This window comes from Alosa sapidissima, chromosome 15 (genome assembly GCF_018492685.1).
Source record: "Alosa sapidissima isolate fAloSap1 chromosome 15, fAloSap1.pri, whole genome shotgun sequence".
Lineage (NCBI taxonomy): Eukaryota > Metazoa > Chordata > Actinopteri > Clupeiformes > Clupeidae > Alosa > Alosa sapidissima.
The window spans coordinates 5,344,962-5,369,089 of record NC_055971.1 but is presented as its reverse complement, the minus strand read 5'-3'; the positions used below and the strand labels follow the sequence as shown (position 1 = coordinate 5,369,089).

General features: G+C 46.1%; 1 protein-coding gene across 1 annotated transcript in view; it reads left to right on the top strand.

The window, feature by feature from the left end:
• cdon (cell adhesion associated, oncogene regulated) overlaps positions 1–20,707 on the top strand; it is a 28,880-nt gene extending 8,173 nt beyond the window's left edge. Inside the window, exons 2-20 of the mRNA XM_042064090.1 lie at positions 5,949–6,078; positions 6,192–6,470; positions 7,197–7,343; positions 7,621–7,764; positions 7,912–8,196; positions 8,411–8,680; positions 9,543–9,887; positions 11,269–11,552; positions 12,727–12,901; positions 13,216–13,332; positions 14,261–14,470; positions 14,743–14,924; positions 15,641–15,746; positions 16,795–16,917; positions 17,213–17,404; positions 17,652–17,932; positions 18,022–18,101; positions 19,035–19,297; positions 19,943–20,707. Coding sequence (XP_041920024.1) covers positions 6,009–6,078; positions 6,192–6,470; positions 7,197–7,343; positions 7,621–7,764; positions 7,912–8,196; positions 8,411–8,680; positions 9,543–9,887; positions 11,269–11,552; positions 12,727–12,901; positions 13,216–13,332; positions 14,261–14,470; positions 14,743–14,924; positions 15,641–15,746; positions 16,795–16,917; positions 17,213–17,404; positions 17,652–17,932; positions 18,022–18,101; positions 19,035–19,297; positions 19,943–20,088 — 3,699 coding nt within the window. The 5' untranslated portion in view covers positions 5,949–6,008 and the 3' untranslated portion in view covers positions 20,089–20,707. The remainder of the gene's footprint in view (positions 1–5,948; positions 6,079–6,191; positions 6,471–7,196; positions 7,344–7,620; positions 7,765–7,911; positions 8,197–8,410; positions 8,681–9,542; positions 9,888–11,268; positions 11,553–12,726; positions 12,902–13,215; positions 13,333–14,260; positions 14,471–14,742; positions 14,925–15,640; positions 15,747–16,794; positions 16,918–17,212; positions 17,405–17,651; positions 17,933–18,021; positions 18,102–19,034; positions 19,298–19,942) is intronic.
• The last annotated feature ends 3,421 nt before the right edge of the window (positions 20,708–24,128 follow it).

Below are 24,128 nucleotides of genomic sequence, written 5' to 3'. Positions count from 1 at the left end.
CTCGCTGGAGTAGTGGAATGGGAGTGGGGGGTTGAGGGCTTGCTGTGTGTCCTTGGTAAACAACGCATTGTGGGATGGGACTGTCTGATCCCTGAGGCCTCTCAGCTTCTCGTCTCATTCCTTTGCTGTGATGACCCCTTCTTGAATGCCCAACCCCCCGTTCTTGCACCAGGCCTTTACCGTGTTGCTCTCAATAAGGCCGTGGGAGTTGTTCTAGAATAGAAATACGTGCACAACCACATACACATAAACATACACATGTCACAACAACAGGTCCTAGGTAGGACCATAGCCCCACACCTTATAGACGGTTGGAATTCCTGTCAACAAGAAGGACTTTTGGTTGTTTTTGAAACCTCCCTGAATATGTAATATCTCCACACATTCTGTCTTGGTCCTTTCTCTCTCATCTGAGTTCAATTGAGTATTAAAGAAAAATGCTTATTCATTACACACATCAGTAGATGTGCGTTTTAGTGTGATTATATGATTGTATGTTTTTTGTTTTTTTTTAAACTAAGTGTACCTCAAGTGTCTCAGTGAACAATGCCTATTATGCAGTAAAAGAAATCTCTTATTCCTTTGTCTTTCTTCCTGAAATTTGTCCCTCTCTCTCTCTCTCCCCCCTCTCCCTCTCTCTGCCTCTGCTTTAAGCCCCACAATGTGTTTTAAATCAGGTCTATCATTCTCTCTTTCTCTTTTTCTCTGACTTTGGACTCATATGGTACTCTTTTTTCCCCTCTTTCTTAACAATGGCTCTCTATAATCAGTGAAACGCTGCTCTATCCCAGTGTTTCCACTCATTAGTCTGCCACAGGATGCCCCTGCTGGCCTCTGTGTCTTGCTCTCACAGTCCTGTGGAAGCCAATTACAGCCCCCATTCAGGCCATCAACATGAGTCTGCCTGGTGTGAGCTGCCTCTGGGGGCAGGTTTTTTTGGCCTCAAATTAAATTGTTCTCAGATGAACAGACAGGGATATTTGCAGCATATTAAAACAAAAAAATATGTATGGATTTATCATCAGTGTATAGAGAAGATGCATCTCTGAAAACTATGCCACTATGATTTCACTTCTGCAAATGGTCAAAGATGTTTCTACATCACAACTAGTGAGAACCATTACAGTATGTTGCAATTATGCATGCTGCAGCTACACTGAAGCACAGGTTGGGCCTATATGTTTTCTGTGCTTTGTGCTCTGCTTGTTTTCTTGTGTTCACAAAACACATTTACCCAATTCCATGCCTTTGTACAGTATTGAATTCAGTTTCTTTTCACAGTTAAGGTTAAGGTGAGGTTTTGCATTGTACTCCCACATGAATCATTCCTATCCAGCTTTCCTTTTCTTATGATCAGTCTAGCTATCACTCTCTGCCATTTCTGCCAAGACAGTCCTCTGTGCCACTTTGTGTGACTTAGTTAGGGTATTCTTGCTTACTTTTAATCACTTTTCTTTTCTCCATTTCTTGTTTTCTTTCCGGTTCTCGTTCCCCTTCACTGTGTCTCTTCACTCTCACTGTGTCTCTCTCTGCCCTCTCTTGCTCTCTCATCACCTGGTGGAGACTCTGAGGAATGTTTGTGTAAAAGATCCTCTGTCAGTGAAAAGATGGGCGAGTGCAGACAGGTTTGGGGTATAGCTTTGTGAATCACTCTCGGCACACAGGTCACAGTAGACCATCACACACACTCACACTCTTTGTCTTCTGCTCCTCTGGTTTCATTCACAAAGAACTTCTAGCTCTGACTAATTGTCCTGTTACAGTTTCACTCTGTTTCAGAAACTGCTGAGGAATCATGAAGTAATCTATTGCCCTCTGTGGAGCGTATGGATATCAGCTATAATTTGCAGATGTGTGACAATGGAAATTAAGCCCCAGTCTACGATATTAAATTGTGATATAGCTCAAAATGTATGAAGTTTCAGGGAAATATGCAATTGTAGACTATCACCTATCTCATTCTGTGTCTCTCCCTATCTGACTATCTTTTCACGGCACCAGTTGTGACCTGTTCATTGTCAGCCCTCAGGGGTTGGTGATGTGCTCTTGTGTTGCCTTTGTGTGTGTTTACCCAGTTGGACAGGGTGAAGGGGGGAGCTGGCGGTGGAGAGGGTCTGAAGAGACATGCAGGTGCTCTCATCTTACAGCTTTTCCCTCTCCGCTACAAAGTTGATTTGCCCCATTCACCAAAGCGCCTCAATCTGTGACACCAGCTTTGAGCGGCCCAGCATGACGTTGATAGGGATGCTGCTGTGCTCCATTCATCCACCACAGTCATGTGACCTTATTGTGCTGGCCATATTTATGACTTGATTACAAGGGGTCCCCGAAGTCATTCTGTAGCTTCTTGTGGAGCCTCTCAGTTGCCCATCTCATGAATTTGCTGACTGCTTTCTTACAACTACCAACAAGTGTGTGATTAACAAATGCAGTTACCCCCTTAATTTGATTTCCAGTCAATTTATCTAAATATTGATATCCTGCTTTTTCAGCTCTCAGATATTTTTTACTTTAACTTTTAAGTTGGCATTTATGAGCCTTTCATTTCAGTGCAATACTGGGATTGCAGATGTTCATTTCTTAGGCTTATGGAGCTCATCAGTGAAAGTGACCGAAGTGAACATATTTGAGAATTTACTATTTCATGTCACTGGCTTTCTTTAAGCAATTGCTTATTAATGGGAGGATCTTAGACATAAGTATTGCAGTATGAACTATGAGCTGCAATCATAGAAACAGACAGAATATTTGAACAACTTTACAACTGTCCTCCATTACAGAAGGTGGGTGCAGGTAACTTTCAGATCATGCTGCCCCTATCTTTAGATCTGTTGCTGAGGGAGACGGGTCTCTCCAGTGGGGTGCTCCGTCTCCACCGTCTGCTGTCGTAGCTGTGACGAGACATGTCTGAGCCCTGCTCGCGCCAGGGCTCCCTCGGGCTCTCTGTCCCCCCTGCAGCCAAGTGTCCTGGTTGGCTTTCTCTGATGAGGGGATACAAGATATCCTGGCAGTATCTGTCTGCCCAGGGCCCTGTGTATGCTGGCGGATGTCAGAAGAAAGGCGGAGAGATAAGAGGCAGGAATGATGCCCCCTCTGTTTCCTCGTTCTGCCAGATTGCTGAGGCTGATAGGGAAGCTCTTCACGCGTATGCAGCGGTGCAAACAAGAGAACAAGTTAAAAATGTGGAACACAAAAGGTGCTGCTCCTCTGATTAGGTTTCTCCTGCTAACTCTAGCTAGCACACTTTCCCTATTGTGTGTGTGTGTGTGTGTGTGTGTGTGTGTGTGTGTGTGTGTGTGTGTGTGTGTGTGTGTGTGTGTGTGTGTGTGTGTGTGTGTGTGTCATGAGACACTGTTGGTATTATTGTAATTATATGTCATTATTCTGGTAAGAGGATGGCATGGGGGGCAGCAAAGAGTACCTGTTGGGACGTGCAGATGGGAGAGAATCACTGGCCCCAGAAAACACACACACACGCACACACACTATCTGCTCATACGTCACGGACACATGCAGACCCACGGCTGAATTTTGGTTTCTTTGATGGGATTTGTGGGTTTATGTGAAAAATGTGGGGCCAAACAGGAACAGGGGTGGACCAAATGGTGAGCTGAGTGCCTCCAGCAGAGGAGAGGAGAGGAAGGGAGTCAGATGGATTGACTGACACGGCTGCTCCCTGGGAGCAGCTCTGGGCTGTGTCCTTGTGCTAACAGACACTCACTCACTCCCTGCTCCTCTCTGATCCTTGACCTCTGCAGTGAGGGGGGAGCCCTAGAGAGTTTGTTATTTCCTGAGCTTCCTTCACTTTTCCTCAGATACTGCTTTGAGAAAGGGAAGTGTGTGTGTGTGTGTGTGTGTGTGTGTGTGTGTGCATGCGTGCACACATGTCTGTTTTAGAGTGTGGCTGTGTGTATTCATAAGACTTAAACCACATTGTATTCTCTGTGTTGTCACTGACTCCTTCTATTAATGATCTCCTGTTACCCAGAGTGAAGGTAACAAATAAGGATCATAGGCATTTTTGCGAAGGACAAATCTGAAGGATTTGTTTGTTTTATTTGAATAATACATTATAGTTGGGTAAATAGCCTTCATGGTCAACTCTGTGTGATCAGCTTGCCCTCAGCATGTTTACAGGCTTGTTTAGCTCAGACAGCTGAACATGAACCCAAGCCTACTGTGCCTTAATAAAGGCAGGCTTCTCTCTGACACAATAATATGGCAATCCCTACCCTGTCTGCAGGAATCAATTGGCCAATCACAATGCAGAATTAAATACTCTACTGGGAAAGCATGGAAGTTGCATGATTGCCTCAAGTCCTTGTGGATTCCTGGTAGTGCAATAAATAAAATACAGTCTAAATTATAGTGCAGTTGGAAGTGTGAACTAAAGAGTGACTCAGCTATTGAGTGACCCTGTCAACAGCAACTTAGATTTAATATCAGTGGAAGAAGTTGGGAAGACGAGAGTAAGGGTAAGAGTTAATGAACAGTCATGGCAGTGTCTAGCTGTGTAAGTGGCAATTAGGAGTGAACAGTGCGTTCATTGTATCTCTGAGATGGAAGCCTCAGTTGAGTTACAGCAGGGACACAAGTGTTTACACTTGTTTTTAAGCATATGACATAAACAGGCAACTAGCTGTTAGCCTGTCCCGTTTCATTGCTTCCTCTGTAGTGTTTTTCACAGCCATTCATAAAACTGCGCTCATATGTGATAATGCATGGTTGAAGTCGGGCCATTCAGTCGCTTTGACATAGTTCACTAACATGATGATGTGCTTGCATGAACTATGCTCTGCGGCTGTGTCTAAATGGGCGTAGTTTCTATGTGGTCCTCATTGGGCCAGTTCCTAAGGGTGTGGGACAGTAGCTTTCCAGTAGGAACTGGCCCAATGATGGAGCGCAGAGTTGAGACTGAGCTGGGGCAGCTCGGCTGGTGGCGTCGGCCCTGCATTAGGGCAGCTCGGCTGGTGGGGTCGGCCCTGCAATAGGGCAGCTCTGCTGGTGGGGTCGGCCCTGCAATAGGGCAGCTCTGCTGGTGGGGTTGGCCCTGCAATAGGGCAGCTCGGCTGGCCGTGCTGTGAGCCTGTCATGGCTGTAGCATGAGCTCCATGGCCGCTGTTGTGTGAATATCGCAGCTGGACAACCTTTGTGCCCCCGGCCTCCCGCTCCAGCCGAGCTCACACACCAGAGAAGCCCTGATCAAAGCTCCTCCGGATTACCTCAAAGAAAGGAGGAGAAGGAGGAGGAGGAGGGGTGCTGGAGAGGGAGGAGCAGGAATGGAGGTGGCTTTAAAAAAAGACGGGTTCAAAAGAGGAACAGGAATGCTCCTAATTATGCTCTTTCCACTCTCCTCTCTCTCTTTTCTCTCTCTGTTCGTTTTGATACACTACATTTGTCCGGTTGTGTGAGCCTGTGCTGTCTGCTGCTGGTCTTCATGAGGCAACCCACTGTGAAGGAGAGTGATATTAAGAGCACGAGGGACAGTGTCTCCTCAAGCAAGCCAGCGTCTGGGGGGGGGGGTTACAGAATTCCAGGCTCCATGGAGACTCAGTGGGACACTGGACAGGGTCAGGCTAAGAGATTTAGGGGGAGATGGGGGCTGCCTTGGTGAGATCAGTGGAGGTATAAGGCAATGTGTCATGAAGATTATTGTGAGCGCTGTCTGGGATTAGCGCCCCCAAGCCACGGTGTTTCCCTGGGTGGTGGGCTGACTTGTGAGAGTGGGAGCGTCAGCCAGCTATGGTGGAGGAACCCAGCAGAGGATCCCCCATGTACTTGCACACATGACTTTTACATCCTAGACTTCATGACTATATTATGCCTGTTCATTTCATGTCGAATTTGTCTCTTGTTATCCTGTTGACTCTTAAAGACATTGTTCCAAGGCCATTGTTTTGTGAGTGGAAGATTGACGTTGTTGTGGTTTGTTTATTTGTCTGCTGCAGGCTCAGTGTGTCCACTGACGGCGTGTGGTCCTGTGCGGCCGGTGGAGGTGAGGGGGCATCATGGCCAGTGGCCTGAGGGTGCTGCCCACAGTGCTCTGTCTCAGCCAGGCCCTGCTCATCAGCTGTGCTTGTAAGTCCACCTCCACTCCCACCGCCTCGTCCACATCACACATCACACAACTCATGCACAGTCAGAACGAATTTCTCACTCTCTCTCTGTCTGTCTCTCTCTCTCTCTGTCAGATTCTTCCTCTCTGTCCTTCATCTCGGAGCCCACGTCAGTGGTGCAGAAGCAGGGCACTGCGGTCCAGCTGAACTGCTCGGTGAGGCCGGCCTCTGCCCGCGTGTGGTGGCTCTTCGCTGGGCAGCCACTGGAGCTGGGAGCCCTCGGGGGTGTGGAGCTCCAGCACGGCTCGCTCTTCCTGCCCTCTCTGCAGCCTGAGCACCAGGGCTCCTACCAGTGCCTGGCCCAGTCTGATGCCGGGGTCATTATCAGCCGCTATGCACATGTGGAGATAGCAGGTATGCCCACAAATACACTTGCAGCACTTTATAGAGGTTCAAGAGTTGCCAGCTAACTTGACACATGAGTGACTGGCATCATTTTTATACTATATATCAAGTAATGTTTTTAAACTAAACATCCCCATGTTTTAAAGAGCTCCCTGATATCATGCATTGCACTTGTTTTGCGTCAATGTACCTGTTTCAAGAACTCGTCACATTAAAGGACAGAATATCAAAGATGTCTTCTGGGTGAAACTACTTTCAATATTTTGAGAAGAAAAAAACTCTTTGTGATTCACTGTGTGATAATAAGAAATGAAAACAGGTGTTCACTCAGAGCATGAAATACAAACGCTAATTTCTAAACCACATGTTTCCAAAACCCATTTCAAAGTGATGAGGGGAGAATGGACGGACACGTCTCTTTTGAGAACACTAGCGCTGCATTTCCTGTCTGTAACACCTTGTAAGGGTGGCTTAGCCTGCTAAAGTGCTGGGGTGAGGGAGGTGTGTGTGTGTGTGTGAGTGTGTGCAGGAAGCAGTAGTTGTTTTATCCCCCCCTGGCACTCTTCCAAACACCACTTTAGCAGTATCCTTAATGATGCCGGGGCCTTCCTGTGCTGAGTTGTTCCAAGGCTGAGCGGAGGGTGACAGTCGCCACACAGCCCTCCAGCAGCTCCATACTGAGTGTGTGTACTGTCCTCACTGGTGTGTGCACGTGTGTGTTTGTGTTTGGGACAGACATTGAGGAGTTTGGCCACACTCAGCGGCGCTCGCTGCATGTGACGGCGGGCAGCACGGCTCTGATTGAGTGCCAGCTGCCTTCCAGCAACCCCCCAGCCCTGCCACGCTACCGTGTCAGAGGGAAGTGGCTGGAGGAGTCCACTGGTAAGTAACACACACACACACACACACACACACACACACACACACACACACACACACACACACACACACACACATACACATACACATACACATACACATACTCTCTCTCTCTCTCTCTCTCTCTTTCTCTCACATACAGCACACTCTCTGTCTCGCTTTCTCTCTCTCTCTCACACACACACACACACACACACACTCTCTCTCTCTCTGTCTCAAACTCACACTCACATACTTATGCACATCTCTTGTGTTTTACTTTTTTATTCATATTTTGCAGATGAGTATTTACTCCTTCCATCTGGAAACCTTCAGATTGTCAGTATTACCCCTGAGCACCAGGGCATGTACAAGTGTGGTGCCTTCAACCCCATCACCAAGGAAACCAGGGTTGAGTCTCATGGTACTAAAGTGGTGGTGAGAGGTGAGGGGAAATGTTGTGATAATTGAGTAGTTTTTAATATTTTTTGATTAACTGCTGGATTATGATATGATATATTTTTACTGCATACTGTAAATGACAAGACTACTTTACATGGAACACTAATCCGTCTCCACGAACCCCATCCAGATGAACCTGCTCCTGTAACCGTCATCTATCCCACCTCCCCTCTCAACGTGTCCGTGGAACAGTCCAAGTCCCTCACCTTGGAATGTGTCCTGTCTGGGAATCCATCATCTGCTGTCAAGTGGACTCAGGATGGGAAGGAAGTGTCACTGGGTTCAAGGAGAAGACTCTTATATAGTAACCTGGTGCTGACTGACGTGACATCTGCTGACAGTGGGACTTACCACTGCTCACTGCAGACTAACAGAGGCACTGTGGCCAGTGCCAACTATACTGTGAATGTGTTTGGTAAGTCCAGTGCACAGTTGTGAAAGCATTAATGAAGATTTCCTTATTTTACTTTAACCTACATTCTTCAAGGATTGGAATCTCCTATGGATATACATTGAAACCATAGTTCTATATGGATGATACACTGCAAATATCAGTGTAATAGAATAGAATGTTCTAGCCAAAAAGGAGCACATGAAATAATAAAAAGTCTTCTTTTTGTGCCTTTCAGAGACTTCATCACTAGTTGCTGGATTGACTGACAAGGTGTCACCTCTCAACTCTTCTGTGCAATTTACCTGTCAAGTGAAGGGAAATCCTTCCCCCAATGTCACCTGGCTTTTCAACTCCAACCCGATCAGCCCCTCACCACGCCTATACATGTCCAGCTCTTCTCTCGTCATATCCTCCGTCCGACAGCACGATCAGGGCATGTACCAGTGCCTGCTGGACAATGGGATTGGCTCGGAGCAGTCTAGTGGCAGACTCACTGTCCAATCAGGTTGGTCCAGTCTCAGTTAATCAGTGTAGAGAATGGTTAAAGTATGACAGCATTTACAACCTGACAGAACAGATGAGGTCAGTTCTCTCATAAAGACAGGCCATTTCCTGTTTCTTAAAGTGAAGAAGAAAACAGATGCGTTCTGAGGAAAGTAGAGCAGACAGAGAGAGGGCCGATGGCATTGTACAGAAGAGACAGAAGAGAAATGTTTGTGGAGAGACGTGAGGTAGAGGGGGAAACGGAGCTCAGGAGAGGACGGCCGCTCAGAAGGTCAGCTTGCACAAGCAGCACCATGAGTGTGAGCTTTGTGCAGTCCGTCAGGGATAAGCCCCCAGACAGTGGAATGTAAGGAGTTGCTGTAGAGGGTTATGACGAGGACCAGACCACCCGGCTGTCAACATCATACACAGCCCGCCTTTTATTTATGAACACACACTCACCTCCCTGCACCCTGCACTCTCAGCATGGTGCACTGCTGCAGCTGCTTGGCAGGCCCCTATCCCATCAACCCCTGCATGATTAATGAAGGAATAGATACACTGGCCTCACGTTAAAGAAAAAAAAACATTGTGTGGGTTGTGCCTTTTTTCCCCCATCAAGGCGAGAGAGATTTTTTTTTTTTTTCTTTTGCTCTGATGAAATGCAGGTCAGTGAAGAGCATTGGTGTTTATCCTGAAGCGTCATATATGTGTTTGATAGGGGAGGTGGAGAACTGCACTTTAGGGTCTGGAGATGTCAAGAGAATCAGATATGGCCAGCTTACACAGCTCCGTGGACAGCACAAGTCTCCCCCTGCCCCCTGTTCCCTAGACAACGTAATCTAATTACGTCTGTGTATACTTTGTTTTCCATGTTGCTCCAGGTCCGATTTCTCCGCCTGTTATCCTGACTGCTCCTATGAGCACCACAGTTCTGGAGGGTGGTTCCGTGACTCTTCACTGTAACGCCAGCGGTCAGCCCCTGCCCGTCATCCGCTGGCATAACGCTGCTGGTCCCATTGCCACGGACCCCACCCTTCTGCTTCTGCTTCTGCCACAGCCGGCCACGGCCAAGGCACCTGGCGACGGTCCTCCCCATCTCGTCATGTCCCGGCCGGGGAGCAGCACTCTCCACATCCAGGCGGCCTCGGAGGCCCACGCAGGGACGTACTCCTGTGAAGCCTCCAACCGGCTGGGCTCGGTACGGGCAGAGGCCGTGCTGACTGTAGGTGAGTCACCCGGGTGATTTAGTGTCTCTCTGAGCTAATGGACTGACCTCTACAGAGCTCGACATGCCCAGCCGCCATGTCTCGTTCCAGGTGGAACAAGCCTCAGACTGTGTGTGCAGCTCTTTATGAGGAATGAGATCTATCTGCTCCCATTGCACCACTCAGCCAGGGCATAATGCACACATTATTCACCACGGAGTGCAGCGGGACGAAGCCGGGAGACAAAGAGAGGAGGGAGAAAAGAGAGGAGGGAGAAAAGAGAGGAGGGAGAAGGTGCATGATCGACGGCAAATAGAGATACAGGATGTGCAGTGAGAAGAGCCTTTAAAGCAGCCAGATAAAAAAGATAGTGAGACCGGGAAACTGAGAGAAAAACCATAAATCGTGCTAAGCAGAGAGAAAAGTGTGTTTGTGTGTGCCTGTGCCTGTGCCTGTGCCTGTGTGTGTGTGTGTGTGCGCCTGTGCCTGTGCCTTTGTGTGTGTGTTTGTATGAGCTTGTGGTGTGATTCTCCCCGGTATTTGAATGGTCTGTGCATGGAATGTAAGGCAGCTGGCGGTGTTCCCAGCACCAGTTCTCGTGTTACTAGCTTACGGCTTGTTTGTTTTGTAAAGTAAACCATCACCACACACGAAAAACCTGCAAGCCAATCAGGACTCAAGACTCTCGTCCACGTCCCCATGGCAAACCCCACTCCTCCTCCAGCTCCTAAATTATGCTGCCACTGCTGCTGGTGTGCTCAGCCTGTGTGCCAGTAAGCCAGGCTGGCCCGCTCTTGTAGACTGTGCACACATACACACACACATACACACACAGACCCCGTCCTCGAAGACATCTCAGAGAAAATTCCATTCCTTTGGCTGCCAGTTTCATGTCAGGCATTATAATGTTCCCAGCTTGCCTGATTTCCCAGGTGGACTGTTCTGGCTGCTGTGCCGTTTCAATGGGGGGGGGGGGGAATCCAAACAAACAAACAAAGCATTATGATGCAGTGCTGTGTGGGCCATGCTTGTTATTTTATGTAGATTGAAAAAGTTCGCTCATGGCGCTCACGGTGCCGAGGTTTCCAGCGCAGGCGCTGCTGGCTCCAGCTCTGCCTGGGACGCTCACAGCTGCCAGTGCCTGGGCTGAGACGCCGTTAGAAGGACACAGAGGAGCCCTATGGCGCTGCCCAGAGACAGATGTTCAGGTGCTTCCTGTACGGGGTTGCAGATGTCAAAGCATTCCATGTAGCATTACCATATCAGTCACCAGAGAGACAGACGTCATCAGTTAGGAAAAGATTGCATAGCATTAAGAGATGGTTTTTCATCACGTAGGGATATAGCCTCTGTTGACACATTCACTAAAATTTTATGCTAACAGTCGGCCTCTGTGTGACAGATCCTCAGCCCAGCTCCACGCTGGGGATGCCGTGGGAGACCCTTCCCTCCATACACCCTTTTCAGAGTGACGAGGGAGATGAACTGTTCTCATCGCTCGACAAGGTGGGTCCCGGCGACAGCATGGGCCTGCCCACGGAGAGGACGAGCGACCAGCCCACACCTGAGGCACCGGTCATCATCAGCCCACCTCAGACTCACAAGCCTGACATCTACGACCTGGAGTGGAAGGCTGTCAAAGACACAGACATTCCTATCAATGCCTACTTTGTCAAATACCGTAAGGTATGCATAAAAAACACGAAAACAAACACAAACACAAACACCCACTGACTTATTCACTCTCTACCCTTGCCTCACTCATATGCACACTATGCTATGATATCTAGGATTTGGGTCATTCCATGTGAACTCACCAAGGTCTTGGCAAGTTAGTAGGAAGGTGTGTTTATCTCCCTTTCCTGTAATGGTTAACGGACAACTCCGGTCTAAGAACAACTTAAGAGTCTATTTTTGGATGACGAGTAACTGTACATGTACAAAGTTAGAATTACTTTGGTTTGTCAGTAGGGCCCCTCTCCACAGTATCACAGAAGTGTGATGAGATGTTGAGCCTTGTCAGTCGCTTAAAGTAGAACGGGCCCCTAAGACTATCACCTTATGCTATTTCGTCGTACATGCATATTCTGGTTTTACTCAAAACCGCACCGATGAATGTCGTTTTGGTCCCCATGTTTACGCTCGAAATAGCCCTTATGTTCTTTGACCGGAGTTGTCCTTTAACCATTAATATACATTAAAAGATAAAAAGATAAAAAGTCTAGAATTTTTTTTAAAAATTGCTCAAATTCAATAGGTTAGATGAGATGCAGAACATGAAAAGGGTAAACATGAATTATTCCGACTGAAAATCTTAAGTGACTTTTTTCATGGATAAACCTTGACTTGACCTGTTGAGACCTAGGTGAGCTGACCTGGAATGACCCTTTCAGATTTCACACAACCACTTCTAAGCTAATCTGATCCAATGGCTTTTCCATCCCAGGGTAATGAGTAAAAATGGAAAGAGCAGACGTGATTGGCTGAGGAGCCATTTCCTCTTTAAAGGCTGTATTTTATCTTCTCATAATGTGCACACTTAGCCTGTATAAACTGGGCTAGTTGGCTTGTTAAGAATATATAGGCTATGGAGGCTAACTTGCGATGGAAAATGTGACAGTTGTCTCTGTGGTACTCTGAGGTGTAGATTTAACTCTGTCCAGTTTCAAATGTGGAAAGGTAGATAGACACAGCCTCGGCCACAGTCAGTTTGCTTGGTTTTGATATGTGGCATAGTTCTCTGTCTGATTAAATGTGTTAAGTATGCTTATCTGCTGGGATTGTTTGCAATAGGGGTGGCGCAGCCTCTGTGAGCCGGTAGTAAAGGTGTGTGTGTGTGTGTGTGTGTGTGTGTTTGCAGGTGAATGAGATGGGAAATGTGGTGGGCAGCTGGCAGACGGTGCGGGTGCCTGGCAGTGAGAACACGTTGCGTCTGAATGACCTGGAGGCCTCCAGCCTGTATGAAGTCCTGATGGTGGCTCGCAGCACCGCGGGGGATGGGCAACCGGCTATGCTCACCTTCCGAACGGGGAAGGGTGAGCACACCACCTTATTCTCACACAGTCTTTTTTCAGACCATGACAAATCAGCTGACATGTGTTGCTGACCAATAATTAAAAAAGGAATTTTGCATAGAATGCTCTTGTTAAATGGGGATAATGAGTCAAATATTAGGTCAATAAAATCATTGATTTAACAGAAGCTGTGTATATCAGTCACTTCTTATTTTATGAATAGCGTAATTTCACTCTGTCTTAATATCTTCCATAGATGATCAAAATACATCACTACTGGCTTTTGTTTTGAAAAGGCATATGGCTTGAAACTTTTTTATTATGCTGACCCACAGAAAAAACCTCGTCCTCCAACAAGAATCCATCCAAATCTCCTTCTGTCTCTGTACCCGAGAAACCCCGGGAGGATCCAAATACCAACACACACTATGGGGTGGTTATACCAGACAGAGGTAGGAGCAGCGCTTAGGTTCCCTTTAACACAGCACTTAAGTCACATAATATACTGCAGTATTTTCACTAAATGACAGAGGGTACAATGCTTTCATGTGGATTTGTAGCCCTGATCCAGTGGTTTGAAATATTTCTTTGATTAGAGTCTGGAGGATATGTGTCCTATTTAGTGGGTATATGTTTTGTGTGTCATACTGCTGATGTAATTACGATTCTTTTTAAAATGATTAAATATCATCATCATTTATTTGAATAACTCCTAAACGCAATGAATTATGTCACATGCAACTAGATGTTATATCTTATCCTCCTAAATTACCAACCCAAATCAGCAGTCACTGGATGAGACTTCATGCAAAAAGTATAGTAAAGTAATTTATCATGTAATTTACATATAAAGAGTAGAAAACAGGAGAGGGCTCATAGTGATGAAGCTATCACAAAAATGTTAAAAAGAGAGATAGTTAGTAGCGTTACTAATGAGAACAGAATGAGAGAGAGAGAGAAAGAGGGAGATAACCACATAGGTAAATCAATTTAAGGTACCGGTATTTGTCAATTCAAGATAAATGAGTTGTCCAAAACATTTAGTCCTTCACAAAAAAACTGTGTGTACTGTGTGTGCTGACTGGAGTCATAATAACTTTCTTAAATAACACTGTTTCATACTCCTAACCCCTCTCTCTCTCCTTTCACTCTCTCCTTGGCTCTCTCTGGCTAAGAGCTTCAAGTAAGTACACATTCCCTGCTGCCCTTCACAGCAATGTGTGTGTCTTGTGTTATCTCCCTACTCTTCTCATCTCCCCCGGAGACATGGATAAAATCGTTCTAATTGCCTCCTCCATTTGTTCTAATGTCTCTTTGTAAAGAAACCATTTATGCCATGGTTTGTCTCATTCTTTCATGTTGTTTGTTGTCGTTTCCTAGCCGTCCCTGAGGCTCCTGATAGGCCCACTATCTCAATGGCAACAGAGAATTCCGTGTATGTCACTTGGATTCCTCGGGCCAATGGCGGCTCTCCTATCACAGCATTCCGTGTTGAGTATCGCAAACAGGGACGGAGTGGCGAGTGGATGATTGCTGCTGACAATATCTCACCTCTGAAACTGTCAGTGGAGGTTCGCAACCTAGAACCAGGTGAGTCCAGCCGATTTATGTGGCATGACCAAAGACTTTGGTCTCCTCACAAACATACGGTCATCCTCACAGAGTTATTGCCTGCTTCACACTTCCCCAAGCAAAATAACTTATATGCCTTTATCACCACAAATTACATAAAATGCTATACAACAGTGACACAAAGTAATGAAACATAATGCTAATGTGAGTGAAGTTGTATGTACATCACTGATATGATTCAAAATGCCTCATACTCTCTTTTCTTCTCTTCATCTTTCCCATATGTTCAGGTTCCACATACCGGTTCCGTGTGATTGCTATGAATATGTATGGGGACAGCCCTCACAGCGCCACCTCCAGGCCATATCAGGTGTCAGCAGCCAGTCCTTCTATAACAAACCGCCCTGTAAATGGACCTCATATCTCTTCCACGGATGCTGTCAGTGACACTCAGATCATGCTACGCTGGACTGTGAGTATGACTGGAACACTTAACCTTACCTTACCTTACCTCACCTTAATGTTATAGAGCAATCTAAAATCAAAAAACCTGAGACTGGGTTAAAATCCCATTCATGTTTAGTCAGTTTAGTTCATATGTGCGGCATGTTACTGGTGTTCCATAAATTGTCTGTATGCTAAGCCTGGGATTGAGCCTCCTATAATTCACTCACACATGTGCATACAGTGGATGTGTGTGTGTGTAAGCTCATAGTTATTTTTTTCCAGGGTTGGTAGATAGCCCTGTGCAGGTTTGGAGGAGGAAGGAGTGAATGGCTATTTTCAGAGTCCTAGATCCACACAGATGGGGGAAAACATTTCTTTTCTTTTCAAAGTTTGTTGGTTTGCGAACACCAGTCGGGTCCACTTTTCTGCATGGCTCGGTTGCGTTTGAAGTGGGCGAGTTATGTTCTTAAACCTCTGTGTGATCTTAACCTTACTGAGGTCACTGCCTTCACTCACAGCCCAGACCCACTGTTACAGAGATCATTGATTTCATTACTCCCCTCCATTCCGCTTTGAGTGTAGTTTACATCATGTTTTCCTGCAATAACAAAACTCCAGCAAACAGATCTCAACTGAGCATGACTGATAACACAACAATACACAAAAGTATTTCAGGAAATGGATCATTTGTCCTGCTTTGTTTCATTTGTAACTTCCTACTCTATTTTTGTCCTTTTTCAGTACACACCATCAATTAACAACAACACCCCCATCCAAGGCTTTTACATCTACTACAGGCCCACTGACAGTGACAACGACAGTGACTACAAGAGAGACATCGTGGAAGGTTAGTGAGCGCGCCTTGTTTATGTACTTATGTACGTGTACGTTGTAGATGCATAAAAGTGTGTGTGTGTGTGTGTGTGTGTGTGTGTAATGGATATGTGGTGCTACCAGGGTTGGGCAGGTCAGTGTGTTGATGGATGGCCAGTGAGTGCAGGGCTGTGCTGGGCTGAGCTAATGAGGCAGGAGAAAATGTGTTTTTAATAAATGGCTGCCTCTCTAATGGCCCTGAACTGTAACCCTACACCGGCTGGCCGAGCGGAGCTCAGGTTGACATGAGGAATGTGACCACTGATACGCCCCCCCAGCCCCCCTTACTGCCTTACCTCCACTCCCACCTCCCCCACCATCTCATCCCCCGACCTCTGACCCCACAGCACAGCTCCCCTGTGCTGTACACTGCCAGGGATCACGGCCACATATTTTAGGCCAACCTACCCAGTTGCCCAAGTGTTTGTGCGTGTGTGTGTGTGTTTGTGTGTGTGTGTGTGTGTGTGTGTGTGTGTGTGTGTGTGTGTTTGTGTATGTGATCAACTCCCGATTTGTCTTAGCCATGTGCCTGCTTTGTTTCATACGTGGGTGTGACAGAGTCTCTATTGCATTTCTATTAAATCAGATGGAGGGAGACTTATTCTTAGAAAGGCTACCATGCCAGATTAGAGAGTCCTCATCTGGTCGGGGAGTTGAGTGTGTGCATAGATGTGTGCCTATGTGTGCGTACAGTATGTGTGTATATGTGTCTGTGCTGCACATTGCTGCTTTGCCCAGTGTGTGTGCTGTGGGGAGTCTGGAGGCCGGCCAGAACAAACAGCAAGCTGCCATATATGGAGCTCGTCTGGAGTAGGCCCACTGTCTGGGCCCTGGTGGGACCAACAGGGAGAAAGAGAGAGAGAGAGAGAAAGAGAGAGGAGGAGAAGGAGAAGAGGGAAAGAGGGAGTGGGGGAACATATGAATGTGGTTGTGAGTGAACAACACTGGCTTTTACATGCAGACTAATGTAACTATGTCACCCCCCCCCCCCCCACCCCCACCCCCACCACCCCCATCTCCAGGCAAGGTGAAATGGCACCTGATTGGCCAGCTTCAGGCAGAGACCTCTTATGACATCAAGATGCAGTGCTTTAATGATGGAGGGGAGAGTGAATTCAGTAACGTCATGATCTGTGAAACCAAAGGTGGGTGTCGACCAACATACCAAGTCAGAAAGTATACAATAGCATCTGTTGGACTGCTATTGCAATTCTTCTATGGAGTGCAGTTGATAGATAGGTTTTAAAATCAGGAGCCAAAGTAGTCACAGTCATCTAAGGACACTGGAGCCCTCATCAATGAAAAGTGTATACACAGACTGTTGCGGTCTTCTCAGCTTGCCTACTGTATATGCATCAGTATGCCATGTGCTAGTGATTAGGCCATAAGTTATTATCTTCTCCTCGTGTCCAAGACAAATCTATCTCTGTTGCCATGCAGCCCGCCAGCCCCCAGGCCTTCCCAGCCAGCACCCCATCACTCCTCCTGGGCCCGATCCCCCAGAGGCCCCTGCTTCCGCTGGGGGGCTCCTGTCTGTGATCGTGGGCTGCGTGCTTGGCGTGATGGTGCTCATCCTTCTGGCCTTCATCGCTATGTGTCTGTGGAGGAACCGTCAGCAGAACAGCATGCACAGTGAGTCCCCACACAGTTGCACACACACAGGTTTTCGGTTGTTTTTTTGTTTTTTTTCACAAGTGGTAGACCTCCCCCTCCAGAACAGCCTCAGCTCAAGCATACCTCCATCTCTGCCATTCCTTTAGCTGAATTTGTTTATTCGTTTAACACAAAGAAACAAAAACAAGGTTTGCTGTCAACATTGTCCTGTTTGTACTAATGCGTGTGTGTAACTGAAGTGTGATGTGGTCCCGGTCCCTGACAGAGTATGATCCACCCGGCTATCTGTACCAACCAGCGGAGATGAACGGACACGTGCTGGAGTACGCTGCCCTGCCCGGTTCCAGTCGCATCAACGGCTACAGCCACAGCACCCCCATGCTATCACAAGGCTGCCACCACTTGCACCACAAGCTGCCCAATGGCCTGGCATTGCTCAATGGCTCTGGTGGCCTGTACTCGACCAACCTCTCCCATGCACGTGACAACACATTGCCACATGGCACCATGGACTACGAGCACTCCCATCCCAATCACCTACACAATGTAAGTTCCTATCACACTAGCAGTGGTCTCTTCCAGTGGTAGCCCTGCAGTGGTCAGAAATGTGACCGACGTCTGTGTTGATGTTACAGGGAGGAGCCATATATACAACACTGCCTCAGGCTGACGCCTCGGACTGTATGAGCTGCCAGAATTTCTGCAACAACAACAGGTAAGACAAGACTGAAGGATGTTTGTGTCCACTAGACTCAGCTGGCCGCTACTGTATACACACAGGCTCTTTGGGCGCTTGTTTTGGTCTCACATTTCATTACGTGTCAGCCTCTCACAGCTAATCATATTTTATTAGCTGACGGCCTGGATCATCTTGTCATGCCATTAGGACGAAACCCCAAACCAGTGTTTTGGTTGGCCAGAAATTACATTCTTTTTGTGATAAAAGTAAAACAATAAATGAAAAACTTACCTGTCAGAATGTTAAGTATAATGTTCATATGAAACATACAAGCTATCATTTGACAGAACATTGGTGTGCAAACTAAAAAGTGGAAGAAATGATCATTTGTCATATTTTATTAATGTGAGTCACAAAATCTTTCAGGCCCCCCCCCCCTGGCAAAACAGTTTGTTTGTTTATTTTATGTCTTAAATTCTATACTTCTATGAGTTGTGTGTTGCTTGAGACAACAGTTTCTTTGACAGTTTGATTCTAGTGGAAACCTAGATGTGCTTGTGTGAAATAAAGACCAAGAGAGGGGATATATACTGAGAAGAGAGTTATTAGCAGAGCAATAGTTTAAAACTTATGTTCAACACACCATTGTCTTTTGGAAAATAGCATTAGGTCGTTAATCCAAGACTTAAAGTCCATATCCAGCATGGAAAATAGCATTAGGTCGACTTTGTAAAGTCCATACTGTATGCACCATTTATGTAGTGCTGTATTGTGACAGGTCTAAGAAGAACCTATAAAGTAGGTTAAATAGTTAGAAGAGTCTAAGAGACTTTCTTGCCAAAGTTATCATCCTTAATTTGACATTTCTCGCTATTATCACTATGGAAAAAGCACTTTGCTTCATGATGGCTAATCCACTCTCTGTGTGTGTGTGTGTGTGTGTGTGTGTGTGGGTACACTCATATTCAGGTGCTACACAAAAACCAATGGCACTTTCTCGGGTGGCACCCTCCCACTAATGCACCGCGTGGCACCATGCCAGCAGGACAGTCTTGAGATGGTTCCTCTGAGCCATGTTGCGCCCCAGTGCTACGTGAACTCTGGCAGTCCCCAGCTCCCGCCGCACGTCCGCAGTGACCGGCCATACCAGCTGGAGGACGACCAGGGCAACAGTCTGCCCTCTTCACAAAGTCCCCCTGGGGAGCAGGAGCTGAGCGCTACAGAAGAGAGAGGTGAGCCGCCAAACATCTCACACGCTCATCACAATGTGGCTCTAATAGGAGTCCACCGGGAGGCCTGCTGCCTTATTTCATAGCAAAGACTGCCACATATGTTTGTGTTCATGACATTTTCCTGTCACGGCTTTATAGATATATTACAGCCACTGATCTAAATAAGAGTTTGACATGTGGAAGACACATGGACACATTTCCATCTCTGATGGCCTGTCCTGAGCCCATTACTAATGTGCTATATGTCAGTATGGATTCTGGACCCCATCTGCTAGAAATGCATTTCCACTGCACTATGCAATAGTGCCGCATTTATCATGAATACGGAAAGACTTACATCTCAAAACTATCGTACAGTATGGTTTTACTACTTTATTGCAATCGTTTATCCACATCCATGTAAGGCACATACTTCACATGTTACATGTTGTCTTTTTTGTTATTATATATATAAAGAAACAGAAAAAAGAAAAGAGAAAGAGGATACAAAAGAACCTACTGTATACAGGACATGACACACAAATAAGGGAGAGGGAAGGAGTGGGAAGGAAAGGGGGGGGTATGCTTGTTGTTAGGTATTTAGAATGTCCTGCTCTCTCTGGTGTCTGGTTTTGGTATTCATTTGTTCCTCCATGACTGTTGCAGAGGAGGAGCCCCAGATGGAGGCGCCGGAGGAGCCGGCGGTGTGCTGGGAGAGTCTGGCTGATTTGGACTGTAAGGAGAAAGTGTCCTTCATCTCCTCCAGCTCTCTAACTGGAGACCTCATCCAGCCAAGTGTGCAGGAGGTCTGAACACAAACAAAAGTAGACGCAAACGCAGACACAGGAGAAGAGGAGAGGAGTGGAGGACAGAGGCAAGCACTAGCATGATCAGCGACTACGTGTGACACTAAGGACACTGCTTCCCGAGCTGGGAACGAGAGAGTGCATGATGAAGTGTGTGTGTGTGTTGTGTGCGTGGGTTGTGTGCGTGGGTTGTGTGCTTGTGTTGTGTGCGTGTGTTGTGTGTGTGTGTGTGTGTGTGGTGTGTGTGTGTGGGTGCGTGTGTGCGTGCGTGTGTGAGAGAGAGAGAGACAGAGAGGGAAAAAGAGTGAAGAGAGGACATTTGATCAGAGGGAGCAAACAGCACGCTGAAGAAGTGACACACAGAACTGAAACTACTACTCCATTGGGAGGTCTATCAGAAAAAAGAAGAAAAAGCTTAGATGACTTATTTATTTTTTTGTAGTAGTGATATATTATTTCATATGAATGTATCTGTTTAAATGTTCATCTTTTATATTATTTATGGTTTTTTGTTGATAAGATAATTTTTATTCTTTTGTTTTATTTGTCTTCCACAATGGGTGGATTTTAGCCATTGTATGTGTAAAATTTTGTATTACAAGGAGATGATATGGACAAGTCTGAATCCTGCTCTCCCTGATTATTTGCCTGTTCTGTCCCGTGCTCCATGTTCCTTGAAAGAGACACAAGCCAGAGTGTTAGGTATTTCTGGCTGTGCTTTGATGTGGCTTACTGATGGGCTCCTCAGCAGCAACTGACCCGTGAACACAGAGGGGCAGTGGACCCCCCTCCCCCCAGATCTCTCTCCTCAAGCCCCCTCTCTGCTCCACTGCCTTTCCCGTGACCGCTTGATGCCCCCCTGCATGCGTGCAGGCACACACACACACACACACACACTCTCTCTCTCTCTCTCTCTCTCTCTCTCTCTCACACACACTCTCTCACACACACACACACACAAGGTATCTCAAGTAACTGAGATTATGAAATTACCTGAAATTGGCACTAGCCACTGTTCAATTTTAAAGAATCTTCATTGCGAAACCTCTAGTAAATCGGAAACCAGTTGTACTGTGTATGATGACTCACAAGGGGAGCTACATTCCCTTCATATAGAATGTGTCATATGTCATATAGACAGTCATGAGTTTAAGCCATTGCTAACAGGATGGCAGTGGGAAGATCAGTCTGGCAATCTGTCCTCCTTTTAAACAGTGTAGTTTTACCATTCACACACGTCATGTCCAGTTGTAATTTGGGGTTGGGGGGGGGGGGGGGAGGGAGAGGAAATTAAAAAAGAAGCACTGATTAGTTATTTCATTGTCCATGTTGCTGTTCCCATTCACATAAACACATGCACACACACACACATAGATAGATAGATAGATAGATAGATAGATAGATAGATACTTTATTGATCCCCAGGGGAAATTCAAGATACAGTACATACAGTAATATCTGCACTTTTGGCAGTGAGATTCTATACTGTGAAACAGAGATGTAAGATCCTCCATCACATAAGCTTGCTTGAGAATTGACAGTCCAACATCATCCCTCTGTGGGCTTGTAAGCATGAACCCAAAAGAGAGGGCGCCATGGTCCACTTGTAGTCTATAGCCCATAGTCAACCCACAGTGTCCTACACTACATGTGTAGAGGCCACTGAGACACACACTGGGCCTGAGTGGGGGTTCTCTGGATTCACCTTATCCAACAGTCAACCCACCATAGCCCTGCACTGTATATGCAGGACTGCGCTGTCCACCCCGTCTATAGCTACACTGGGCATGTGGACTGGGGACGGAGTGAGCCAAGAAGAGGGAGGAGAGTTTGTATGCCTGGCCTGTGAACATGGCCCTTTCTCTAGGAGAGCGTACACATTGTTGTCCTCTAGAGTGATAAATGGTCATTTTCTCAGCTCGTTCCACCTGATACAACAAAAAGAGAATTAACATGGAGGAGCACTGATATGTTTCAAAGGAAATGAGAGTCGGAATGAATTGAACAAGGGCTCCCCTCCTGGCTACAGGGCCTCAGTCCCAGAGAACACAAAGGGACAGGAAATGAATTGAGGAGAAATAAAAGAGGGACTGTCAAAGCGAAAGGGTGGAGATGCTGATGACAAGAGCCTTTGAGACACTGATGGGATGGAGATAAGCCGAAAATGGTCGGATTGTCTGTCGTTCTCGTCATCCTGTCTGTCCACACCATCCCTCGCTCGGGCCGTCCCCTCTTACCTCAACACAACCCCTGATTAAGCTGGCCCTGGAAACAAGCGCAGTCTTTGTCTGAAGCCCGGAGCTCACCGTGCGGACCTGTTAGCACCCTCCTGTCTTTAACCACACCCACTCCTCTCTCCCTTCATTCTTTTAGGTGCAACGTATGCTGACTATGATGCATTCCATTTTGTCCCCTCGGGGCAAGCATACTTGGCCTGACATTAAAAGTCTCTCCATCCCTCAATGGTCAGAAAACCACAGAGATTCGACTGGTGGTTTCTGTCTGCCCTGAGAGAGGCACTAGACGTATTCTTAGCAGCTTCCAAGCCCCAAATAAGCAATGCATTTAAACATGCATCCCCTTACTGATGATAGGGCATTACATGTGCATCCTACTCATAGAAACTACTCACAGAAACAACACACACACACACACACACACACACACCAAATATGAAGGTCACATGAGGGCATCTGTTCTTGATCTCCTTTCTTATGTGTCTATCAATAGTGACAGAATGAGTTCTCATTAAAGCTACCACCGATGACAAGTTGGACAGGCTAGTTAAAAGAAAATTGTTACCTCAGTCAACCTTGATTAAATCTTCATGGGCTGAGTGCTGTGCTGTTTGATTTATGCACATTCAAAATAGCCTTGAATCTAGCCTGCCCGGCACTTTGTGCTATTCTGGCCACTTTACCAGAACCAGAGGCTCCACAAGTAGAATAGCCCTTAGGCTATGTAAATTTGGACTAGGTATGAATCCAGATTAAATGAGAATATAATATCTATTTATTTCAGTAAAATCTCTTCTGAACTGGAAGAAAGAGAATGTTTGACTCAAAAAAATGTCACTGTGTTACTCTGTCAGAGCAATTCAACTACAAGTACAAGTAAACTCAAGTACAAGCATTTCTGACAAGCACAATCTCATTTAGTCCCATAAACATGAGTGGTCATGAGGATAGCAGAGGAACAAATGCATTATCTATTATCTATTACTGCTTGAACTGATGAACTACATCTACACTGCATGAACTGATGTTTAGTAGTAATCTTAACCTTAATTCTGTGAAGAACCTTTTTTACTAGTTTGCACTGTAACCTACATTACAGTCCAGTGCAAGGCTCGAAAATGAAACCTCAGGAATGGGACACAATAGTTAAGTGGGAAAAGGCTGAGACTATTGTGAGTAGGAAGTATGCACAGTCAAAGAGGTTTTGTACTACACCACGTTAATGTGCTGTCCTCAATTACATTCAGACATGACTACCTGTCTGCAATGCTCAAGGTTGGTTAAAAACAAAACAAAAAACAAAAACATTTTCTGGTTAGTAACACAGTCCACATTACAGTGAAATAGTGTACAGAGTCTGTGTTTATTAAGCATGATTCACGATTCATGCCATTACTGAAAAACAAATATTATACACACATTATACACACTGAAAACTGATAAAAAAGTATATGACTGTGTGATCAAATGAGCATATGTCAATCAAGCAATTATATGCAATCAAGATTAATGAATAGATGCTCTTACCATATAATAAACTGAAATCAGACACACTGATAAAACAGATTTCCTCTGACACCCAGAAAAGAAAGCCATAGCCATATTTACAGCACACTACATTTGGAGCCTGTCTAGCCAATGACCATTATTATAGGGTCAGTATTGTATGTGTAGAGACTCAGGTCAGTGTAATGTTTGAAATAGCAGACCCAGAATCCTCTCCCTCCTGGACATCCAGCTCATTATAGTAGAAGGTGATGTTGGCCCCACTGTCTGTTTCATACAGGGCTTGACAGGTGTACAGACCCT